The 22,168-nt window shown below is 46.6% G+C and overlaps 1 protein-coding gene and 1 long non-coding RNA gene across 2 annotated transcripts in view; one reads left to right on the top strand and one right to left on the bottom strand.

Annotated features, from left to right (window-relative positions):
• LOC144584742 (uncharacterized) overlaps positions 1 to 22,168 on the bottom strand; it is a 351,778-nt gene that overhangs the window by 34,219 nt on the left and 295,391 nt on the right. The window lies entirely within an intron of this gene.
• Positions 1 to 22,168, top strand: part of RBM19 (RNA binding motif protein 19) — a 108,614-nt gene that overhangs the window by 14,094 nt on the left and 72,352 nt on the right. The window contains exons 14-21 of the mRNA XM_020807346.3: positions 132 to 242; positions 747 to 947; positions 2,142 to 2,259; positions 9,600 to 9,772; positions 10,761 to 10,821; positions 11,038 to 11,117; positions 12,817 to 12,872; positions 14,094 to 14,210. Of these exons, the coding sequence (XP_020663005.3) occupies positions 132 to 242; positions 747 to 947; positions 2,142 to 2,259; positions 9,600 to 9,772; positions 10,761 to 10,821; positions 11,038 to 11,117; positions 12,817 to 12,872; positions 14,094 to 14,210 (917 nt within the window). The remainder of the gene's footprint in view (positions 1 to 131; positions 243 to 746; positions 948 to 2,141; positions 2,260 to 9,599; positions 9,773 to 10,760; positions 10,822 to 11,037; positions 11,118 to 12,816; positions 12,873 to 14,093; positions 14,211 to 22,168) is intronic.

Here is a 22,168-nt window from a genome sequence, read left to right as displayed (position 1 = left end):
CCATGCCTTTGATGTCTGCCAGTGGTGGAGGAATTCCACCGGAGCAGATCTCAAGAGCGCTGGCCGGACCCGAGGGAAAGCTGTTCTGATGGCCAGGGTAACATTAACAGCGCTTGCTTTTCACTTGGCAGGAGCTGAAGGGCAGCGTGGCCGTGCGGGTGGCTCTGGGGGAAACAGAACTTGTTCAGAAAGTGCGCCAGTTCCTGCTAGAAAATGGGGTCAGTCTGGATTCCTTCAGCCAGGTAAGGATTATGAGCTTTGGAGACCTCCTTGTCAGTGGTGCCGTATTCTTCTTCCTCTCCAGTTCTGAAATTTGAGAAGTTATTCTTGATTCTGTGAGGGATACAACATGGAAACCACACATCAAGCATAGCAACATAGTGGCCAAAGTACACCATGTAATGCAGGGTGTCCCCAACCCGTGGCCCGGTGCCGGTCCATGGCCTGGGCTGGACCGTGGAGACAGATCTCCCAAGCCCCCTCTCATGCACTCCCCCTACACAGCCCCTTTGCGCATGCATGAGAGTGTGCATGCCCTTCTTTGCGCATGTGTGAGTGTGTGCATGCCCCCTTTATGCATGTGTGAGTGTGCATGTCCCCCTTTGCGCATGCATGAGAGTGTGCATGCCCCCTTTGCGCATGCAAAAGCCCTTTCTCAAAGATCTCAAAAATCAGAGAAGGTCACACGTGAGGAGATACTGGTCTGGCAGACCAGTGAAGTCCCTTTTCTTCCTCTCTTCCTCCAGGCTGCCGGCGAAAGGAGCAGAACCGTCATTCTGGCCAAGAACCTCCCGGCTGGCACTTCGGCATCAGAGATGGAGGAGGTTTTTGGGGCTCACGGAAGCCTCGGCCGGGTTCTTCTCCCGGAAGGAGGGGTCACGGCGATTGTGGAGTTTCTGGAGCCGACGGAAGCTAAGCGGGCCTTCACCAAGTTGGCTTACTCAAAGGTGAGGGCAAAGAGCAAAGTTCGTTGAGCTTGTCAAAGGTAGTAAGCTGCTGCCTAAGAGCATCGTTTTGGCTTGTGGGGCAGGTTCAGTTCAATGCTATAATAATTCCATGCCTGTTTTTTTTGGGGGGGGGTGTCTTGCAGACCCCTGGTACCTTACCCAGTCTTTGAAAATTGAACCCTGTTTAGAGAACAGCAGTACAGTGGTGCCTCGCAAGACGATGCCTCGCGGGGCGAAAAACCCGCAAGATGATTGGTTTTTGCGATCCCTATGGTGCTTCGCAAGACAGTTTTTTCTATGGCCGTGCTTCGCAAGAATTTTTTTCCCAAGACCAAACCTCGCAAGATGATTTTTTTCACAAGACAATGATTTTCACGGAACGAATTAAAATCGTCTTGCAAGGCACCACTGTAATAGAAGAACAATTGTATTATTTGCATTTAGTATTTACTTTTATAGTCTCTTGGGGACCAGATATGAGAGAGTCTGGCCCAGTGTCATCTAGAATCCTATTGGTTATCTATGCCGCTGGCAATGTAGTTTGCACCATTGTACTTACGTTGGTGTAAATAATCAATATTTTTAAAAAAGCCTTTGCTCCCCATAGTGGCTGCCTTCCTGGGCGTACCAGGGTTGGCCAGCCTCCCTCAGCCCAAGGCTCAAATCCAGTTTCAGAGAGGTCTTGCCAGCTGTGTTCCAGAGGTGGGCAACTTCCCCTATAAATGGGTGAGACCAAAACACAAATCAATGTGGCAGCTTAAAACTCTGACTGCCAGCAGGAAAGTCTCAGACACTTAAATAACCCAGGAAAGGAGCCAAAAAATAAGGAAAACCAGCACCAAATATTGCTGAAGTTCCACTTCAGCTTCCTTTTTTGTGTAGGTTGCAGTGGTTGTAGGGGGCCAGTGTGTCTTGTCTTGTTGCAAAGCTGCAGCTATTGAAGGCTTGCAAGGGTTGAAATGACCCATTTTTCCGAGGGTAGGTGGGTGAGCTGCAAAAAAAGCCTGGGAGGGTTGCAGATCGCTCCACTCCAGGCACCACATCGTCTTTGAAAACCCCGATGCACCAGGTAAGAAGGGCAGCTGAGACCCTGTCGGGCAGACTTCTCACACCGGCTTCCCGGACAATGTCTCAACCCCCTCCATCTGCAAAGGGGCGTCGCACCTCCAGTGACGTTTTCTTTCCGCGTCTTAGTTTCGGCATCTCCCTCTGTACCTTGAATGGGCACCGATGGGGATCTTTTCTGGCACTGGAAAGAAGGAGCCGGAGATCTCCGGAGACAAGAAGGAAAGCGAAGGACCTCCACAGACAGGTAAGCATCTGAGACGTGTCTTTTATGTAAGTCTGTAAATCCCGGCCAGATGTGTTCTTATGCGGTAAACAAAAGAAACCTCTTGAGCCTGCAAGGGGACAGGATGCCGTCTTCCCACTCTTGGAGAAATTATGTATTGGCAACGTTGATTGCATGAGCATTTCTAAATATGTCCCATTTGAAATTAGCTAGTTGTGCAGACACTTAACGTTTATTGTCCCATGCATTTGAGTTGCCTCTGACTTACGGCAGCTTCAACATGTCCCGTGTAAACTTTTGTAAACTCAAACCTACAGAATGTCTTCTTTTATTGAGTCAATTCATCCAATTTTTGGTCTTCCTCTTTTCCTCCTGATTTCAACTTTTCCTAGCCTTATTGTCTTTTATGCTTAAAAGAAGGAGCACCGAAGCAGTTATGTTCATCCTGTGCAGTCAGTTCATCCCTCTCTCTTGGCTGTGCGTGCCCTTCACTGCAGAAAAACAAGAAAACAAAGACATCTTATATAAATTCTGTAAAGCACGATAAAAGAAGCCACATGGAATATCTTTCTTTTGGACGGGAAGCAAGATCTCTAATGGACGTTTGTGACTCCTGAGCAGGCTGCTTCACGCTGATTAGGCAGCATATCTCAGTCATAAATGAGACATGGGTAAAGTTCTTTCAAACTGTAGTAGGGATGTAAAGAATTTTAGCTAACTTCTTCATTCTCATTGATCTCATTCCCAGTATCTCAAGATTCTTCTGCAGGCAAAAATCAAACAACGAGCACTGTTTTTTCCCCCCTTGGCAGAGTCTCCATAATTTGCACAAAACTCTCTTAGGAAACAAAATGACTGATTGATGGTTAAAAAAGATGCAAGTCACCCATGCTACTTCTCTTCCTTCCGTGCAACAAGGCAGCAGTCCTCGTTTTGCCCAATATGTGTTATTTGTGCAGTTTCCATGATCAAAAACAAAAGCTGTTCTGTGTCCGAACCACTGCAAAATGATTCTCCTCCTTTCAGGAAGAAAAGAATAATTTTCTGGTTCCACAAATGAAAGATTTAGATCCCTCATGTGAATGGCTGTTTCTGTTTTTGGCACTCTTTGCTCAGGGTAGTTAGGCTACACCCCCCATCCCCCCCCAAATTCTGCCATTATTCTTCTGCCAACAGGTAGGAACCTTTTATCCAGGCAGGCCTTTGGCCGGCTAAGGACAAGATTTTAATCAGATCTGCTGATCTTTCACTTTGAATCAAAATTATCATTAGTGTTTTAATCCAGATGTTTGCAAAGTCTTCTGAATTTAATGTGTTACAATGCCGTAACACGTTTGTGTGGGTACCGAAGCCCTCCGTGAACAAGGGGGCTTCAAAGGGGCCCATGGGGCTGGTCAGGAGAGCAAGTCAATGTGGGAAACTAGATCTTTATTTTGGAATGATAGGCAGTGCCTGTGGGCCTTCATGGGCTCGTCTGCTTCCGGACCCTCAAACTCCCCGGGTTCATTCTGTTTAGCCAGAGTTGGCTTATAGTTTCACCCTCCGCTGGGCCAATCCAAAGCCCATCACTTCCGAGTCCTTTAGCATCTTTGAGCTTCCTCTCATTCGTCTTGGGCACAAGACATTTTGCTCAAGCTACCACAGCCGTTTGAACTGGCATTCCTGCCACCCGTGCTGGAGCTGGGTGAGAGTCAGGATTGGCCCAGGTGGGCTGAAGCTAGGGTCTGTCAGAATGGGCCCAGTACCATGTTACTGTAGGTTCAGCTTCTGGCCAGTTTCACAGGCCTCTCACCCAACCGCCATGGGCCTGTGGAAACCTTGAGACCTTTGGAAAGGCGCCCTGGGGTGACGTCTATGTAACCATCATGTCAGAGGACCTCTGAGGGCTATAGACCCTCAGTCCACTGGTCTACCCCCTTCTCTTCCTCTCCGCTCTCCTTCCCCTCCGTTACTATCTCTTGTATATTTTTATCCCATTCCTGAAGGTTCTCCCACTTTCCCACCCTCTGGAGCTTTTGAGTCCTCTGCAGCCTCTGTTGAGGCCTGGCGTGAAGATTCATCCCGTGTTTTGGGCAGTGCCCTGGCAAAGGGTGCCATACATCGCCCTCCTCCTTCAGACGGTCACGTGAAAGGGATGTAGGAGGCCCTGAGGGGGCAGCCCTTACTCGCAGCCACCCGCCACCCCACTCGCACTCATTTCAAGAGTGCATTGGTGTCTATAATGCACCGTGTTTTTAGGGGAGCTGTTTTTAAACCACCGTGGGCAAATTCCTACGGCTTGGCCTTGCAAGCAGAACATAAACACTGCAACTTTTTTTGCATGACTTGACTTTGCATAATGCAGCATTCAAGAGATGGAGGTCTCGACTGACTCCTTTCCTTGAGGCAATTCCTCTCCAAAAATTACACCATTTGCATTCTGCCTCTGTGAAATCACAGTAGGATTTGGGTCGATGTAAGCAGCCTTGGGTCCCAGGTTGCAGCAGAAATGCAGCGTATAAAAGAAAATAAAAGAATTTGCAGGGTCTGTTTCCTGCCCGTTTAGGCAGATCACCTTTTCCAACCGGAATGAACGGCTCACCAGGTCATCATCATACAGCAGGAGTTCCATCTTGAGCGAGTTGAAAGAACTTGGCTGAAGCCTTGGGAGATCTAATCTTACTGGTAAACATACATCTCCCAAAAATAGCATGCCAAGGAAAAACATTACAGATTATCCATCAGATTTTCACATGCTGTAGAGGTATATAATACAAGTATTTCACTCCTGGAATAGGGGGGAAAATGTCTTGCTGAGGTCCTGGATAAGTACATTATTCAGTGAATATGCATGCATTCCTTGCATGCAGAAAATTAGCATCTCAGGGAACAGCATTCTTACTATTGCTCTATTTTGGCTCTCCTTGGTACAGAGGAATATCGTGGTCTGTGAGCCCCCCACCTGCAGCCTGAAGGGCTGAACCCCAGACCACCGTGACTACTTGGGTGAGATCTAGGCCACAGATGGAAGGACAAATGAATCTACAGTGGTGCCTCACATAACGAGTGCACCGTTTAACGACGAATCCGCATAGCGATCTATTTTTTTAGATCGCTAATGCGATCACATTGCGATGTTCTGAATAGGTAAAACATTGCATTGTGATGATTGGTAAGTTAAACAACTGATTGGTGGTTCCAAAATGGTCGCCAGGTGCCCAAAATGGCCACCACGTGTTTTCGCACCCTGCCCTCGCTTACCGAGGGCGCAAAAATGGTGGCGCTATGGAGGAACTTTGCGCAACTGTGAATTTGGGACCCATAGGAACGCATTAAACAAAGTTTAACGCGTTCCTATGGCTTTTTCCGTTCCGTTTAGTGATGTTTTTGCATAGCGACGATTAATCCGGAACGGATTAACGTCGCTATGCGGGGCACCACTGTACAGCCAGCAGCTACTGTAGACCTTTGTGTGTGTAATTTCAAGGTTTTTGCTTTAGCGATGCTTTAGCAGCTCAACTTCCTGGGTATTGTGTTTTCTCCCACTTGCCTGCATCTTGTTTTAACATTGCAGGGGGGGGGGGGAAATAGTCTGTGCACATCATGGAAAAGGAGGAGGGAGTGGGCCAAAGCACTGTATGTCTCCCCCACCCTGTGCTGATCCCTGGCAGGCTGTTTTTCTCTTTCCCACACCCGGGACCTTCACCTCCAGATAAAGGGCTTTAAGCACCGGAGCGCCCCAGAAATCTGCTCACCGCCGATAAGGGCCTTCGCCGCCAGACTCCAGCAGGGGTGGAGGGGGAGCAGCAGTAAATTCCTCCACCTGATTACAAACGAGCTCCATGCAGCTGTCTTTTATTATTATTATTATTGTGCATGCTACAGAGGAGGGAGGGGGCCCTCCCCACCGCCCCATTCCTGGGTACCATTCCCTGGGGCTCTAATCTTGTTTCTTTTCCTGAGAACCAACAACGGCTCTAGCGAATATCTTTCTCCTTTGTTAATATCCTGCTTCATGCTTGTGCATCTGTGTGGGGTTTGTGTGTGTGCGTGTGTGTGTGCATGCAGACACACACACACACACACACACACACACACACACACACACACACACACACACACACACACACACACACACATGTGCATTTGGCTAGAGAAGGCCAGCAGTGTGAAATTTTGCCTGGTTAGGGGAGAAAAAGGGGGAGGGATAGCTGTTCTGAGCTGAAACGCCGGAATCTCTACTCCAAGTGCCAACTAGAGTAAACCCATTCAATGGAACATTACACAACCAATAAACCTCTCTGATTCAGGAGTCCTGCTCTCGTTGGGACCGCCAGTGTGCCGTGTGTGACTGTTGTGGAAGCATAGTCTGTTTCGTGTCTCTCCAAATCAAAGCTGTAAGGTGGACGTGTGGAATCTGTCTTGGGGCGAAGGGGAGAGGAGGGCAGAAGATTAATTCTTCTTCCCCTTTTCCCCTTCTCCCCAGTTTGTTCTTCAGTCAGTCTTCTTCCTTGCCGTTCCTTCCAGCATATTGGAGACAGAAAAAGGGGAGGGGAGTTGCAGCTTGGGGGGTGTTGCATGTAGCTGTAGCTGGTCCCTCCTTGTCCATGCAGAAGGTCACGGGTTCAAATCCCAGCATTTTCAGGGACGGCTGGGAAAAGCTCTTTTCTAAGACCCTGGCTACCCATCCATGTCGAACGGGGTTTCTGCAACGGAGGGGAGTGACGAAGTTCTAAGGGGCAGGGGTGCAAGATGTTTTTAGTGCTATAATACAAGTTTGCTCTTGTTCCCATCATACATCGTCATTTAGTCGTGTCCGACTCTTCGTGACCCCATGGACCAGAGCACGCCAGGCCCTCCTGTCTTCCACTGCCTCCCGGAGTTTGGTCAAATTCATGTTGGTTGCTTCGATGACACTGTCCGGCCATCTCATCCTCGGTCGTCCCCTTCTCCTCTTGCCATCACACTTTTCCAACATCAAGGTCTTTTCCAAGGAGTCTTTTCTTCTCATGAGGTGGCCAAAGTACTGGAGCCTCAGCTTCAGGATCTGTCCTTCCAGTGAGCACTCAGGGTTGATTTCCTTCAGAATGGATAGGTTTGTTCTCTTTGCAGTCCAGGGGACTCTCAAGAGCCTCCTCCAGCACCAATTCTTCACCGGTCAGCATTCTTTATGGTCCAGCTCTCACTTCCATACATCACTACAGGAAAAAACATAGCTTTCACTATTCTGACTTTTGTTGGCAAGGTGATGTCTCTGCTTTTTAAGATGCTGTCAAGGTTTGTCATCGCTTTCCTCCCAAGAAGCAGGCGTCTTTTAATTTCGTGGCTGCAGTCACCATCTGCAGTGATCATGGAGCCCAAGAAAGTATTTAGTTCCTTAAAGATTGGCTCAGTCCTGAGCGCTGAGGATATGTGTAGGTATTTCTTTCAAATATATGTTATTCCAGGCAAAATAACCATATGCAGTGATCTCATTACCCCAGGAGTACAAAGATGGATTTTTAGGTCTTCTGATATTGCACCTAAAACACCAGTGAGAAGTAGAACAACGTTAGTTTTCATTTGCCATAACTGCTCAATCTCTGTGTGTAAGTCTTTGTGTTTGGCTACTATTGTTGTTTAAAAAAAACACCAGGCACAGTCAATCAGAACTATAAACACATTGACTGGCATTATATAACAGATACAAGCTGTAACCCAAAGCCTAAGTGTCTGTTAAATATCACGCAGTATGCAGTTCCTATTATTGCCATGTTTGTAGCTCTGGTGGTGTCATTTCTGAGATCTGTAACTGCTTATAGTATTGTGTGAAATTTCTTCATATTGTTCCCAAAGCCCCGATCACTACGGGGGCCACTGAAGTGTGCTTCATCCACAAGCAAAATGTTTTGATTGCCAGGTCTCTGTACTTTGTCAGTTTTTGCAATTCTTTCTTTTCTACTCTGGCATCCCCCTGGAATTGCAATGCCAATGATCCAAGTATTTCTTCATTCTACTACTACAATGTCTGGTGTGTTATGTTCAAGGTGTCTGTTCTTTTGGATCCGGAAATCCCACAGGTCTTCCACTTCCTCATTTGCTGATACCTTCTCTACCTGATGTTCCCATGGGTTTTTGGAGGCTGGCAAGTTAAAAAAAATTGCGTAATGACCAGTGCACTAATTTCGCCACTCTATCATGTTTAATTTTGTAATCTGTGCAAGTGTTGTTGTTGTTGAATAAAAATAGCTGGGAAGATGGGTATTTTCTCAAAAACTGAAAAGGGGGGAATGCTGCAGAAATGTTTGGGGGTGCCAATAATGTGTTAGAGAATACAGTGGTGCCCCGCATAGCGACGTTAATCCGTTCCAGGATTAGCGTCGCTATCCGGAAACATCACTATACGGAACATAAAACCCCATAGGAACGCATTAAACTCCGTTTAATGCGTTCCTATGGGGGGGGGGGGACTCACCACTAAGCGAAGATTCCCCATCCGGCCACCATTTTTGCCGCCTCGGTAAGCGAGGGCAGGGCATGAAAACGCAGCGGGCGGCCATTTTCTGCACCCGGCGGCCATTTTGGAACCGCCAATCAGCTGTTTTTTAAACATCACAATGTGAAGATCGGTAAGCGAAACGCTTACCGAACATCGCAATGCGATCACATTAGAGATTGCAAAAAACGCGTCGCTATGCGGATTCGTCGTTAAACGGTGCGCTCGTTAAGTGAGGCACCACTGTACAGGGCTTGTCAGTGTCTCAGTTGAAAGCAGGAATCCTGGAAAGAGAGGGGAAGATGTTCCAAGACAGAGGGAGCCATTCTCGTTGCACCAACATGAATAAAGACATTGTTGGTGGTTCTTCTTTTCCTATTTTTTTCATGAGTGCCTGTTAACCAAAAAGCTCTTGAAAATTGACTGGAAAGCTAAGACACATTTTATTTGTCTTGCGAACAGGAGGAGCAGAAGCTTTGTGGAACTGGGAATGGAAATGATGCCATTACCATTTAACCATGTGCCCTAGATGAACAAATATATAAATCAGTGTAAGCCTTTGGTTTGCTATACTTTCTTCCTCTTCACAACTCTGTGACCCATTTTACACTGTGGTGTGGAAGGAGAAAGGGAGTGCTCTAGGGTGCCAGCAGGAAGATTTCAGGCTTCCCAAAATGATGCTTTGTCCAGATTATGAGTCTCGGCTAGAGTCCATCCGTGAGTCAGTAGAACTTGCTCTGTCAATGTTTGAAGAACTCTCACTGATTCAAAAAGTCTGCTCTCACTGGGATTCGCCCCGTGTTCTTTGAGGCTGGTTTGCTCTAATGCCCTCTTTTAATCCTGGCAAACTCTGCAGATTGGTGGCTGCTGCTTCTTAGCTGCCCTTTTTTATTTATTTTTCCCCCAGGCAATACTGGAAATGAAGAAACTCCAATGGAGACAGGGAAACCCAGAACAGAGGAGGAGGAGAAGGAGAAGGATGATGATGATGAAGAAGAAGAAGAGGAAGAATGTATTCCAGGCTGTACAGTCTTCATAAAGAACCTCAATTTCTCCACTACGGAGGAGACATTAAAAGAGGTGGGGCTTTGTCTCCCTGTGTCCTCCCTCTATCTTTCCTGCTTCCCGTAAGCTCTGTGGCTGATGCTTCACGACTTCCCCGTCCATTGCATTTATGCCTCCCTCTTTAGCCAAAAGTAAGGCTGCCAAGAGCATATAGCGTAGCTTGCAAGACCCTTGACACCCTTAGGGGTTTACATTTTAAAAAGGAAGACATGATGCAAAAGGAAGAAGGCATTTAGAAGGAGGAGAGGAGACCATCTCGTTGTCATCATCCTCTCCTGCCGCTGCTTTTTCCCTCCTCTTCCACACCTCTTTACTTTTCCTGAAAGGGCCTGAGCAACGGATTCCGGAGTGAGGGACACCACGGAGAGGTGTCTCGCTGCTTTTCCTCTCCCTCTGTAACCAGAACGATGACACTTAGCATATTTATGGTTCACAGCAGGATCCGCTTGTGGCCTTCTTGTCACCCACCCTTGTTTTAGGGCTTTAAAGGTCTAAATCAGGAGCCCACATGTAGCTGTCGATGAACAAGAACCCAGTGTGGCTGATGCACAATTGATGGTTCATGGCCCGAATGCCCCTTCCCCATAAGCACCCACTCTCTGGAAACCACTCTCTGTATCATCCCACGTTTTCCCAAACTGCCCGGAAGGCAGACCCATCTGGAAATGCTCCAGTAGTCCAGCCTAAACGTTCCAAGAACAGATTTGTTTGAGGCTGGATGCACTTTTCTCTCGGCACCCCTGCAGCGCATTTAAAGGTGCACCTTTCTAGATACATTATCAAGCAGCTGCCAGGAAATGTGCGTAATACCAGACCAAACAAGCTGAGTGTAAGGTTTGGGTTTTGTTTTTTTAAAAAAATAAAATCGTAACAGTTCACTTTCAGTGATTCTGGCTATTGTTCTTCACCTGCTCCCAAGCAGGAGTGGATCCTCAGCTTATGAAACTGAAAGTTTGCAATGAGAGAAAAGAAGTGCATATGCAACTGTATTTCTCTGTTCCAGGTTTTTTCGAAAATGGGAGCGGTAAAGAGCTGCACTGTCTCCAAGAAGAAAGACAAAGCCGGTATATTCTCTCTCCCTCTCTCCCTCTCCCTCCCTCCCTCCCTCCCTCATGCGTTGCCAGCATGTTGTCACACTTCAGAGCATTGAAGGGAACATGTGGCCGTCCGGATATTGTAAGACAGCCGGGAGGGCTGCATTCGGCTCCAGGAGCCAAGGTTCCCTCCCCTGGCAGAAACAGTAGCAAGGCCTTCTCACCAAGGAAGTTCTTGTTTTGTAGGTACACTCCTCTCCATGGGCTTTGGATTTGTAGAGTATAAGAAACCGGAACATGCACAGAAAGCCCTCAAGCAGCTGCAGGTAAAGCCGGGGCCCTCTGGGTTCATCTGCAAGAGGAGAGAAGGGGGGCTCAGGAGAATAATGTTGCTTTGCTTGAAGACAGGCCTGGATTAAGTCCCTGACACCTTCCGATGAAAGGACCAGGGAGCAGGCTGAGTTTGGAAACATTACTTTTGTCAAACAGTGCAAAAGTGTGACATTTCCAAGCTCCTGGTCCATCAGACTGTGGATGATGGGCAGGGCCTTCCTCTCTTAATAAGAGCCTGCCAGTCAAAGTAAGCAATGTTGGGGAACAGAAACAAATAACCTAATTCAGCGTAAAGAAAATCATCTTTATCTGGGATGGGTCTTCGTTATTTACTTCCCAGGCCAGCATTTCTCAACAAAAACCAGGGTCGAGTAGGACCTGATGGGCATTTGGGGCTTCCAAAAACGCCATGGGAAAGCCCTGCTATTCATGTCCAGAAGGACTTGTATGCAAAAGAACTCAAAACTGAAAAGAAAATACAGTGGTGCCTCACATAGCGATCACTCCGTATAGCGATGAAATCGCTTTGCGATGGACTTTTTGCCATCGCAAGAGCGATCGCTTTGCAATGGTCCCTATGGGAAAACTTCGCTTTGCGATGATCGCAGGGAAGCGATCATCGCAAAGCCCCCATTTTCGGCCAGCTGATCGGCGGTTTCAAAATGGCCTCCCACTGTTTTGCCTCGCTTTAAAGGCACCGAAAATGGCCACCCCTATGGCGGATCTTCACTTTAAGGTTAGTTTTAATCAGGTTTTAATGCATTTCTATGGGCTTTTTAATATCGCTTAGCGATGTAATCGCTTAGCAGCAATTTTTGCTTCACGGATTAACATCGCTAAGCGAGGCAGCACTGTACTAAAACTTTTCCCCATTATTACCCCTCCCCCGGCAGGGACTGAAAAATGAGTATTATAGCAAACACTATTAAGTTAACGAACACTATACTCCTAGCATGATCACTGGCTCCCCCTGGTGGCCAGCTCTGGTAAAGACATGGAAATCTAATTCTCTATCAAACACTATGCAGAGTGTGTTTCCTGGCTCCCTCTAGTAGCAAGTTCTGGTAACTTCGTCGGTTGAGATGTTTATTTTGGGGATTTTCTTTTAATATTTTTAATTTTTTTTCTTACCGTGGATAAGTGAATCAGTGGATATCGATCCTGTGGATATGGGGGTCCTACTGTATATCACATTATGCTTACAGCAAGGAACATGGGAGGCTGTCTTCTACGGAGACAGACCTTTAGTCCACCCATCCCCATAATGTTGGCTGATGGGCACCAAGTCTTCGGGAGTTCCTCTGGTTCTGCCTGGATATCCCAGGGACGGGACACGGGGCCGTAGGTGGTGTCCTTCCTGAGCTCTCTCCAGCCGTGTCAGGTCTCGTTTTTCCCTGCCCAGGTCTTTTACGTGTGCTGATCGTGGCCTATACTGCGATCTTTAAAATGGGCAATTGTCACCCAGTGAATTTGGAGCACTTTATTATTTACTTTATTTATTAATTTTACACCTCACCCACTCTGGGTGGCGAACAATAAAAATGGAATAAAAACAGTATAATAAAATAAAAAGCAACAATAATAATATAATTCAATATGGAGAAAAATATAAACATTTGTGTAAATTACTCTGCGCGTGTCCATTTAAAAGGCCCTCTTGTGTTTCCTTCAGCCGTGTTTTGTTTTCCATAGGGACGCACTGTTGATGGCCATCAACTGGAAGTCAAGATCTCTGAAAGAGCCATCAAGTAAGTTTCTCATCCTCTTGAACTCGTGATGGCCCCTTTTCCTAGTCTTAGGTAAAGGTAAAGGTTCCCCTTGACATTGAGTCCAGTCGTGTCTGACTCTAGGGCGCGGTGGTCACCCCCGTCTCCAAGCCATAGAGCCAGCGTTTGTCCGAAGACAATCTTCCGTGGTCACATGGCCAGTGCGACACGGAACGCCGTTTTACCTTCCCACCGAGGTGGTCCCTATTTATCTACTCGCATTTGCATGCTTTCGAACCGCTAGGTTGGCGGGAGCTGGGACAAGCGACGGGCGCTCGCTCCGTCCTGTGGGTTCGATCTTACAACTGCTTGGTCTTCTGACCCTGCAGCACAGGCTTACTGAGCCCAAAAGTCTGTTTTACAGTCTCGGGGACTATGTGTGTGAGGCCACACGTGATGATACAACCCAGGAAGCTTGCTGCCTGTCAAGCAATGTTTTTGCCGGGGAGGGGGTAGCAATACACTTGCTCTCCTGAACAATGAGTGACAGTGGCCAGAGATTCTCCCACTTGATGGTGTTCTTTTTCGCATCATCTCCCAGAATCATCTAGCTAAGCAAGGCACTTTTTACCAGCTCTGATCAGTAACACGGACACTGCAGAGAGCCACCTCTTTCTGTTGACAGGGCGGCTTCCACAACCAGCTGTGCTAGCCAAGACATCAAAAGGGCCTTGTGGCACCTTAAAGATGAAAGAGATTTATTTGGCATAAGCTTTCATGAACTGCAGGCAGCTTCAGCCATTTCCATGAAAGAGAAGCCGAGTTTGATACCAAGGGCTAAAGCATGAAAAACTGTCCTGAGATATTCACAGAATCTTTTACCTGTGTTCTGCTGTGCACAGATTTGTCCGTTGAAATTGGACATGCGCCTTTATTCTAAAAGGGAAGGTGACGTTGGACAACTTTGGTGCCTTCCAGATGTTTTCTGATTACAGCTCTCATCCTCCCCAGCCAACACATGCCATATTGGCTGCAGCGATGGAGTTTGTAGTCCAATACATCCAGAGGGAACCAGAATGGGAAAGGCCGATCTCATTATTCCCTTTATTGCTGCCCATATACGAGAAGTGTCGCCTGGCCACAACAAGCTGCTCTTGTCCTCAGCCTGTGTCTGCCCCCGTGAAACAACGTCATTGCCTTGGTGCTCTGTTGTGATCTTCACCTGTCTCTCTCTGTGTGTTTGTCTGTCTTTGGGCCAACCAGGTCGCCAGTCACTTCTGCCCGCAAGAAGCAAACGAGTAAGAAGCAAAAGACCTCTAAGATTTTGGTGCGCAACATCCCCTTCCAGGCAACGGTGAAAGAGATCAGAGAGCTGTTCAGGTAAGCTGCAACGCGGCGCAGTCTCTAGACTTGCAAGCAACGCAAAATGTGACTTCTAGTGTCTTAGTCACACAATGTTGTTTTGCGTGCTGAAAGATGCCAAAGCTCATATGTGTTAATAGTTCCCCGTAGCAGCTGAATGTGCTAGATGAGAGAAGGGCAACCAGTTAGTTAGGCATCCTTGTTTCCTAGGGCAACCAGAATGAGCCAGAAAATGGAAACCAAGCCCTATGAGGAAAGACTGAAGGAACTGGGCATGTTTAGCCTTAACAAAAGAAGACTGTGGGGAGATAGGACAGCACTCTTCATATACAGTGGTGCCTCGCTTAACGATTACCTCGTTAAGCGACAAAACCACTTTACAATGAAGTTTTTGTGATCACTTTTGCGATCACAAAATGATGTTTTAATGGTAAAAATTCGCTTAACAATGATCGGTTCCCTGTTTCGGGAACCAGTTTTTCGCTAAACGTCAATTTTGAAAGAGCTGATTGGCGGCTCCAAAATGGCTGCCTGCTGTGCAAAATGGCTCCCCGCTGTGTTTTCAGGACTGATTCCTCGCTTTACAGGCACCGAAAATGGCTGCCCTATTGAGGATCTTCGCTGGATGCTGAGGTATTTAGCCCATTGGAACGCATTGAACCAGTTTCAATGCATTTCAATGGGCTTTTTCGTTTTGCTTGACGAGGATTTTGCTTAACAGCGATTTCAACGGTACAAATTATCCTCGTCAAGCGAGGCATCACTGTACTTGAAAGACTGTCGTTCAGAGGGTCAGGATCTGTTCTCAATCATCCCAGAGTGCAGGACACATAATAATGGGCTCAGGCTACAGGAAGCCAGATGTAGTCTGAATAGCAGAAAAAGCTTATTAACTGTTAGAGCAATACGACAATGGAACCAATGACCTCAGGAGGTGGAAAATGCTCCAACGTTGGAGGTGGTCAAGAAAAAAATCGGACAACCATCTGTCAGATCTGCTTTGATTTGGATTCCTGCACTGAGCAGGGGGCTGGACCGGATGGCCTTAGAGGCCCCTTCCAATTCAGTTATTCTATGATTTTATCTAGACTAGTTTCTGAGGCAAAGCTGGCTTGGTCAGTATTTGGATGGAGGACTATATGTGAGGGATCTGCATCCTGGTTGTGGAGGGGGGGAGGACATTTCTTGTATGCAGAAGGTCTCGGGTTCAATCCTGGCATCTTCACAGTGGACTAGGAAGAAGCCCGCCTGAAATCCTGGCAAGGAGTTGCAAGTCATTGTCATCGAAAGTGGGCCAGGCATGGCAGCTTCTTATATTCCTAATAATTAAAAGTTAAATAACAGTACATAGCCCTCCTTGGAAGTTTGGGTCTTCCTCTGTGACCAGTTTTCCATCAGAAGTGCAGACCCAACAGTGAGACCGTGGTGTTTATTTTTTTAAAAAAAAACTGTTTGAAAAAAGAGAGTGCTTTTTCCAACATTGCTTTCTACAAATCCAGATGTGAATAATGGTCATGTGGAGGCAGTTTTCTGCATCCTTTCTCTCCTTTTACGTCTCTGCTCCGGCTCTCCATTTCAAGATCCCCTTGCGCTCTTCTCGTGCATCGTTTTGCACCTGACTCCTTTTTTTGAATAAAAGTGTGGCTTGCACGCAAGCTGCTCGCCCTCCTCCATCTTGCCTGCAGGGGGCACTCTTAGCCTTTGCAGGTGGGAAGGACAGAGTCGGGAATTGGAGTCTTAACTTCTCCCTACTGAAAATAGGCCGCTATTTGCTAGACATCGATAGCTGCTTGACGCTGCCTCTGGTCAGCGGAGGCGGGAGAGAAGATGTAGAGAGCCATTGTTCTTTGCCATCAGGAACCACTCGTGTTGCCTTAACCTGCATCCTCGGAAGATGTTGCCTACCTGGTATAAGGAAGGGCCCCCCTTCTTTGTGTTCTGCTTGAAGGAGATGGGTTCACTGCCATTGCTGGTATTTCTTCCCTCTCCTTGTTTGGCTTTGGAAGGCGCTTCTTTACCCACCAGGGACGCAGGTGCGCAGACTGGAAGCGGAGGACAAGGGAACAGGAGTTTTTGGTTGGTTTTGAATCAACATTGGCAAGCATAGCTTGATTGAGCTTGCCTGGCTGTTTCCAAATGCACAGGACGATAACGACCCTTGCACCTCGCCAGCATGCAGGTACGCACGTGGACCTGCTCGCCGGCATGTAAACACGCACGAGTGCCGACAAGTTTGCGCCTTCTTGTTTCACTGTTTTTCTTGGCAGAGGGATAGATACTGTTAACTGTTATTTAACAAGCAAACAAAAAATGAAGCGTGGTTCCATTTCCCATGTGGCTCAAATGACATCAGTGGCCACATGCAAATGGAGACAGTTTTCGACAGCAAAGTCATTCTGGCATGCGTGATCCAGACCGTGTAAAAAGGTAAATCTCTGAAAGGGTCCTGTTTTCTCTATCAAGTGAAGTGTCAGGGCAGGACCTTGGGTTTAAGGGAACCCTTCTAAAGCCAGATAAAGTGCCTCTTCTGGGACACAAAATGGCTTAAGGTTGAGTGAAAACTTAACTTTAGATAAAGGAATAAATATATTTATACCAAAAAGCAATAGGAATAAAACAAATTTAAAAAGTGAGAGAGTACAATATCCTACTGCAAGTCCTTCCGTCGACAATAAGGCAGTTACTTTCATTATGTAATGTGCCATCAAACCACAGTTGACATAAAGCAATTCTCATAAGGTTTCCAAGGTAAGCGAGTTATTTAACGAGTTGTTGTACCATTGGCATCTCCCTGAGAGTTTCCATGACTGAATGAGGATTCAAACCCAGATCCCAAGTCCTTGGCTGTCACTCTTTCTACTACACCATGCCAGCTTTTTTGTTGTTGTTTAGTCGTTTAGTCGTGTCCGACTCTTCGTGACCCCACGGACCAGAGCACGCCAGGCCCTCCTGTCTTCTACTGCCTCCCGGAGTTGGGTTAAAATAATTACCCATAAATCTGAACCCATAGACTTCCTGAATTAAATATCCTTGCCTGCTGGTGGAAGGACTGCAGGGAGGGGTCCAGCCTAGCCTCCCCTGATTGTGAATCTTAGACCTCGGAAGCAACGACTGAAAAAGTCTACCGTGTGCGTGTGTGTGTGAGAGAGAACATGTGTCTATGTTTGTGTTTATATTTGTGTCACGCATTAATATACCCAGACACCCGTCTTTCCCAGCCTGGTGTACTCTAGATGTCTTGGTCTGTGGCTATCATGAATACATTTTATATATATCAGGTTGATGACTTCTACTTAACCATTATGCCACATGACCTTCCTCTCTTTGTGTGGCAAATAATTATTATTTCTGTGTTTACAAATCACCTTGTGGGGGGAATTTATTGTAAGACTGCTTTTGTCCTAGCCGCCCCCATTGCATGTCTCATGAATTCTGTTTTACCTTAATGCAACTGCAGTTTTAAGCTTTTTGGGGTGAAATGGTCCAGAGTTGTTACCTGGGGATCATAAAAGTGGAAGGAAATAATGGATGATACGTGGGGTCTTCCTTATCCTTTCCCTCTGCTGTATTTGAAAAAGAAGCTTACCTTTGCGTTCTTGATGCTAGCTCAAGCAGGAGAGACAATAGGTCCTTTTGGACCAGCAAGGTTTTGCTTTGTGACCACCCACCCTACCACGTGGGAAGGTGGGGAATTGTACTTAAGTGAAGGTTTTTGCATAGAGATTGGGTGTCCACCTTGCTTTAGTTATCGAATAGTTATGCTTTGGCATGAGGTGGGGCTGTACCTCCCAGCTTTGTCGTTCTATGGTTTGATGGAATGGAAACTTGCATTTCAGATGACTGGATTCTGTAAGATAAATATCAGTTATACAGAGACTGAAGTCCTTTGCATGGTGAAGGGATGTATTAATCCCGAAAACTCCCATGTCACTTTGTCCTCCCTCCCTCGCTCTCCCATTGTGAATCCCAGCATCAAGAATGGAGATTGTTCACCTGCAACTCCTATTGTTTCTAGACACAGGCTATGCTGGCTAGGGGTGAGGCACATTGTAGTCTCAGCAACTGGGAGGCTGAACATTCTCCATCCTGTCCTGTCAACTTGATGCTTCACATCAGTGCATAATCCTACAGAAGTGTGAGTGGGGGAAATAATGGAGAAAACTGGTCAACAATTCAGATTGTCTATTCTGTATCAAACATAGGAAAGAGCCACCATCCATTGCTAATGGATAGTTCACCATATTAAATGGTAGTTTCCAGTCATCTCTTACTTAGTTTGAAATGCTGCACAGTCACTTTTTTGTATTTGGCGTGTGAGGACGGCGTGCTGGAGGGACAGCGCTCAAAGTAACGTTTGCCATTTTGCTGCTTCTGGCGAACTCTGTTGGTGACGTAGGTTAATCGAGCAACGGTCAGAGTCCTACGGACACACAAGATTCAGGTTGCGACCCAGATTGTCCAGGTTGCTGCCTGACCACTTTCAGTATGAAAACCCTCAACAACAACAACAACAACGAGAAAAAAAAATCAAAACCAGAAGGGAGTCTGTTGGAGTATCACAGATAAGTATAATCATGCTTTGTTGTGAGGAACAAGGACTCATGCTGGAATTTGTGTGTGTGTGTGATGGATAGCTAACTCTGGGCTAGAGCTGAGATTATTATCTTTCATTTTCTTTCTTCCCTGTTTTTCTTTCAAAGAAGAGGATCTAAGCCTATCTCAGTAGTAGGCTTTTCCTTTCTCAAATAAATAAATAAATAAACAAAATGAAACAAACACACCTTGCAAGTCATTTTTTCCCCCTGTAGGGATAGCAATTGAAATGGCAGTGGGCAACCCATTCGTTGAGCCAGCGGGAGAATTGGAGCCGCCCCTCAGGTGGTTCTGCTGCCCACAGGCAAATACAGGTAGATGGGAGGTGTGAGTTATTAAAGGTCTGGGTACATCTCTGTGTGTGTCTGTGTGTGTGTGTGTGTGAGAGAGAGACTTCACTCAGACTTTGAGACAGCCTGTAGAGCTGAGCCTGTACATGTAGAGCAGAGATGTTTCTGGGGCTAGAGGTTGAGACTTTGATTGAAAGCATGTTGAAGGGGGAAAGGGAAGGTAGGGAAGATAGAGCAAGTAGTTATGTGGCCCTCAAGATGTCCCCATTACTGGAAAACACTTACTCTCTCACACACACACGCAAACACACACCGTGCCTCTGAGTCTATCATTCCCCTTTTTAACAGTGTTTTGTCCAATGTACTTTTGCAAAAAAACAAACAAACCCAAGCAAACAAACCCATAGCCTTTTACAAAACTAAAACTGTCCGCCAGGAGGTGCAAAACCATGGAGGTCCGGTCCAGGGTAGAAAAGTAGTCAGTCACAACTCATGTCACCTCAGAGTTGTCTGCTGCTGAAACAAGTTGTGGCTTCTGCTAGCCAAAGTTTTTTTTTTTACTTCAGCCGCAAGCTGAATTCAACAAATTCTGGTTTGTTTTTCCCATTTCTGATCAATTTCTTTCCAATCTCTCTTAAGTGGTCCTGTTTCAGCTGGGAAGGCAAGTCAAGGAGAACTCATGGTTCTTGGTTCAATGCAGTTGTCGTTGTTTAATCGTTAAGTCATGTCCAACTCCTCGTGGTTGGTGTATAAACTTGGATTAGTGTGATGTTGAAAGGTCTGCCTTGGATTCGTATTGAAATCATTCTATCATTTTTGAGATTATATCCCAGTACAGCTTTTCCCACTCCTTTGTTGACTATGAGGGCTACTCCATTTCTTCTGCGGGATTCTTGCCCACAGTAGTAGATATGGTAATCATCTGAATTGAATTCGCCCATTCCCATCCATTTTAGTTCACTGACGCCCAGGATGTCAATGTTTATTCTTGCCATCTCCTGTTTGACCACCTCCAGCTTCCCAAGGTTCATAGATCTTACATTCCAGGTTCCAATGCAGTATTTTTCTTTGCAGCATCGGACTTTCCTTTCACTTCCAGGCGCATCCACAGCTGAGCGTCCTTTCGGCTTTGGCCCAACCACAGAGTTGGGCTTTGGCCCAACCACAGCTACTTGTCCTCTGCTCTTCAAGTGCAGTAGAGTTAGTTAAATAAGGCATATTGTGCAAAAGAGCAACAAACTAAACATTCAGACTATGGTTAATTAACACTGGTTAATGAATCATGGCTTGTTAGTGGAAGTGGGTTTGCATACCTTGGTTTATTTGTAACATGCAAGCACAAGTCAGTTTCAGGGCTGGGGGAAGTGACCGATTTGAAACTTTGGGGGGAGTCTCCTTTTTACTAGAGCCCCAGTCTCACTGGCCACTATTTCTGTCTGCTCTTCCTCCTTTTTAGAACCGGTCTCAGTGGGTGTCCCACCACCACCATTCCCCTCTCTCGTTAGCGCCTATCTCCCAAATGAGTATTCCAGATTCCACAACAGGCTGAGGGAGAATAGTGACTTTTCTTTTTTCCTTGCCTCCACATGAGTGGATCTCTACCTTTCATATCTTTGGTATCAATCACTCTGTCAAACCTGGGTCCCTCTATAACAGAAAACTAATGTTCTCTTTTCCTAAGAAGAACATTTATATGTGGATAAGAAAGACTTGTGCTGTTGCATTTATGCTTCGTGGCCAATTTTAAGAACAGGAACAAAAGTAGGCGTATTGCTTGGGGAAAAACACAAACGAATCATTTCATTGGTGGCTGAACATTGTCATGATACTGGTGAGCATGACTGTAAGTACTGTGGTACTGCTAAAGTGGGATAGAGTGTGTGGTGTAGTGGATAAAATGATGGGCTGGGACTCTGGAGAAAAGGGTTCAAATCCCCGTACATTTACGGAAACTCACTGGGAGTAGGTGGGGCTGGTAAAACTGCTCCGGAAATATCTCGCTTTCATTGAAACCCCTGCTAAAGTCAGTATAAGTCTGTTGCAATGTGGCGGGACATAGCAAGAACAGTAGTAAAGCACACAGGTGGTGAGTCATCTTTGTGTCTAACCCCCTCTGGGCTACCTCTGCATCCCACCATCGTTCTCCAACCTAGCACTGTCAATGCGCTTGGACTACGGTCCCCATTATTCCCAAGTTCCAGCTGCATGGTGGTGTGCATCCGGCCCTTGTAGCCCAGGCATATTTGGAAGGTGTTAGGTTGAGGGAGGTTGGGTGCAGACATAAAGGGAAAAGGAAGGAGGGAATTGCCCTCACTAACCAGGCTGATGCCAAGTCCTTCTGTGCTTGAGAGCTGTGTATGGTGGGGATACTTCAGAGGACTTTTCAAGTACAGTGGTGCCTTGCTAGACTATGATAATCCATTCCACTGAAATCGCTGTTTAGCAAAATCATCGTCTAGCAAAAAGCATTTTCCCATTGGAATGCATTGAAACCTGTTTAATGTGTTCCAATGGGGAAGAATCGTCGTTGTCTAGCGAAGATCGGCCATAGGAAAGCCACTTTGCGAACTGTTGATCAGCTGTTTAAATAGCTGTCTTGCGAAGCTTAGGTCCCGGAAACACCCGCTTTGCGAGCATGGAGGGAGCTGTCAAAATCGTTGTCTAGCGAAAATAGGTTTGCCAAGCAGGGACCAAACATTGTCCAGCGAAATTCCCCCCGTAGGAATCAGTTTTGCGAATCGCTATAGCGATCGCAAAAAGTCAATGTCTAGCGAAAAAACTGTCATGCGGGGTACCACTGTAGCTGCTGTGTGGATCTGGAATCCCATGTCAAGTAAGGCTAGGAAGACAAACACATACCACATTGTTCTTTCGCACTGCGCACACAGTGATGGCGGCTGCTATGTCCATGATTAGGCAGACCATTGATATTTAAGCACATACAGAAATGGGTCTTGGTGTGACCCTAAGCGGAGGGGGGACGACGACAAAATGTTGGCCCTTAGCCCCTCCGAGGTTGCCAGCTCCTGATGGAGAGAAGGATCGTGGATGGACCAGTAACTCTTGACTCTCACTCCATCCTTGACTTCCTCC

The sequence above is a fragment of the Pogona vitticeps genome, chromosome 14 (genome assembly GCF_051106095.1).
Source record: "Pogona vitticeps strain Pit_001003342236 chromosome 14, PviZW2.1, whole genome shotgun sequence".
Lineage (NCBI taxonomy): Eukaryota > Metazoa > Chordata > Lepidosauria > Squamata > Agamidae > Pogona > Pogona vitticeps.
Note: the sequence above shows the minus strand (reverse complement) of the source record. Positions and strands in the feature narration are given on the sequence as shown.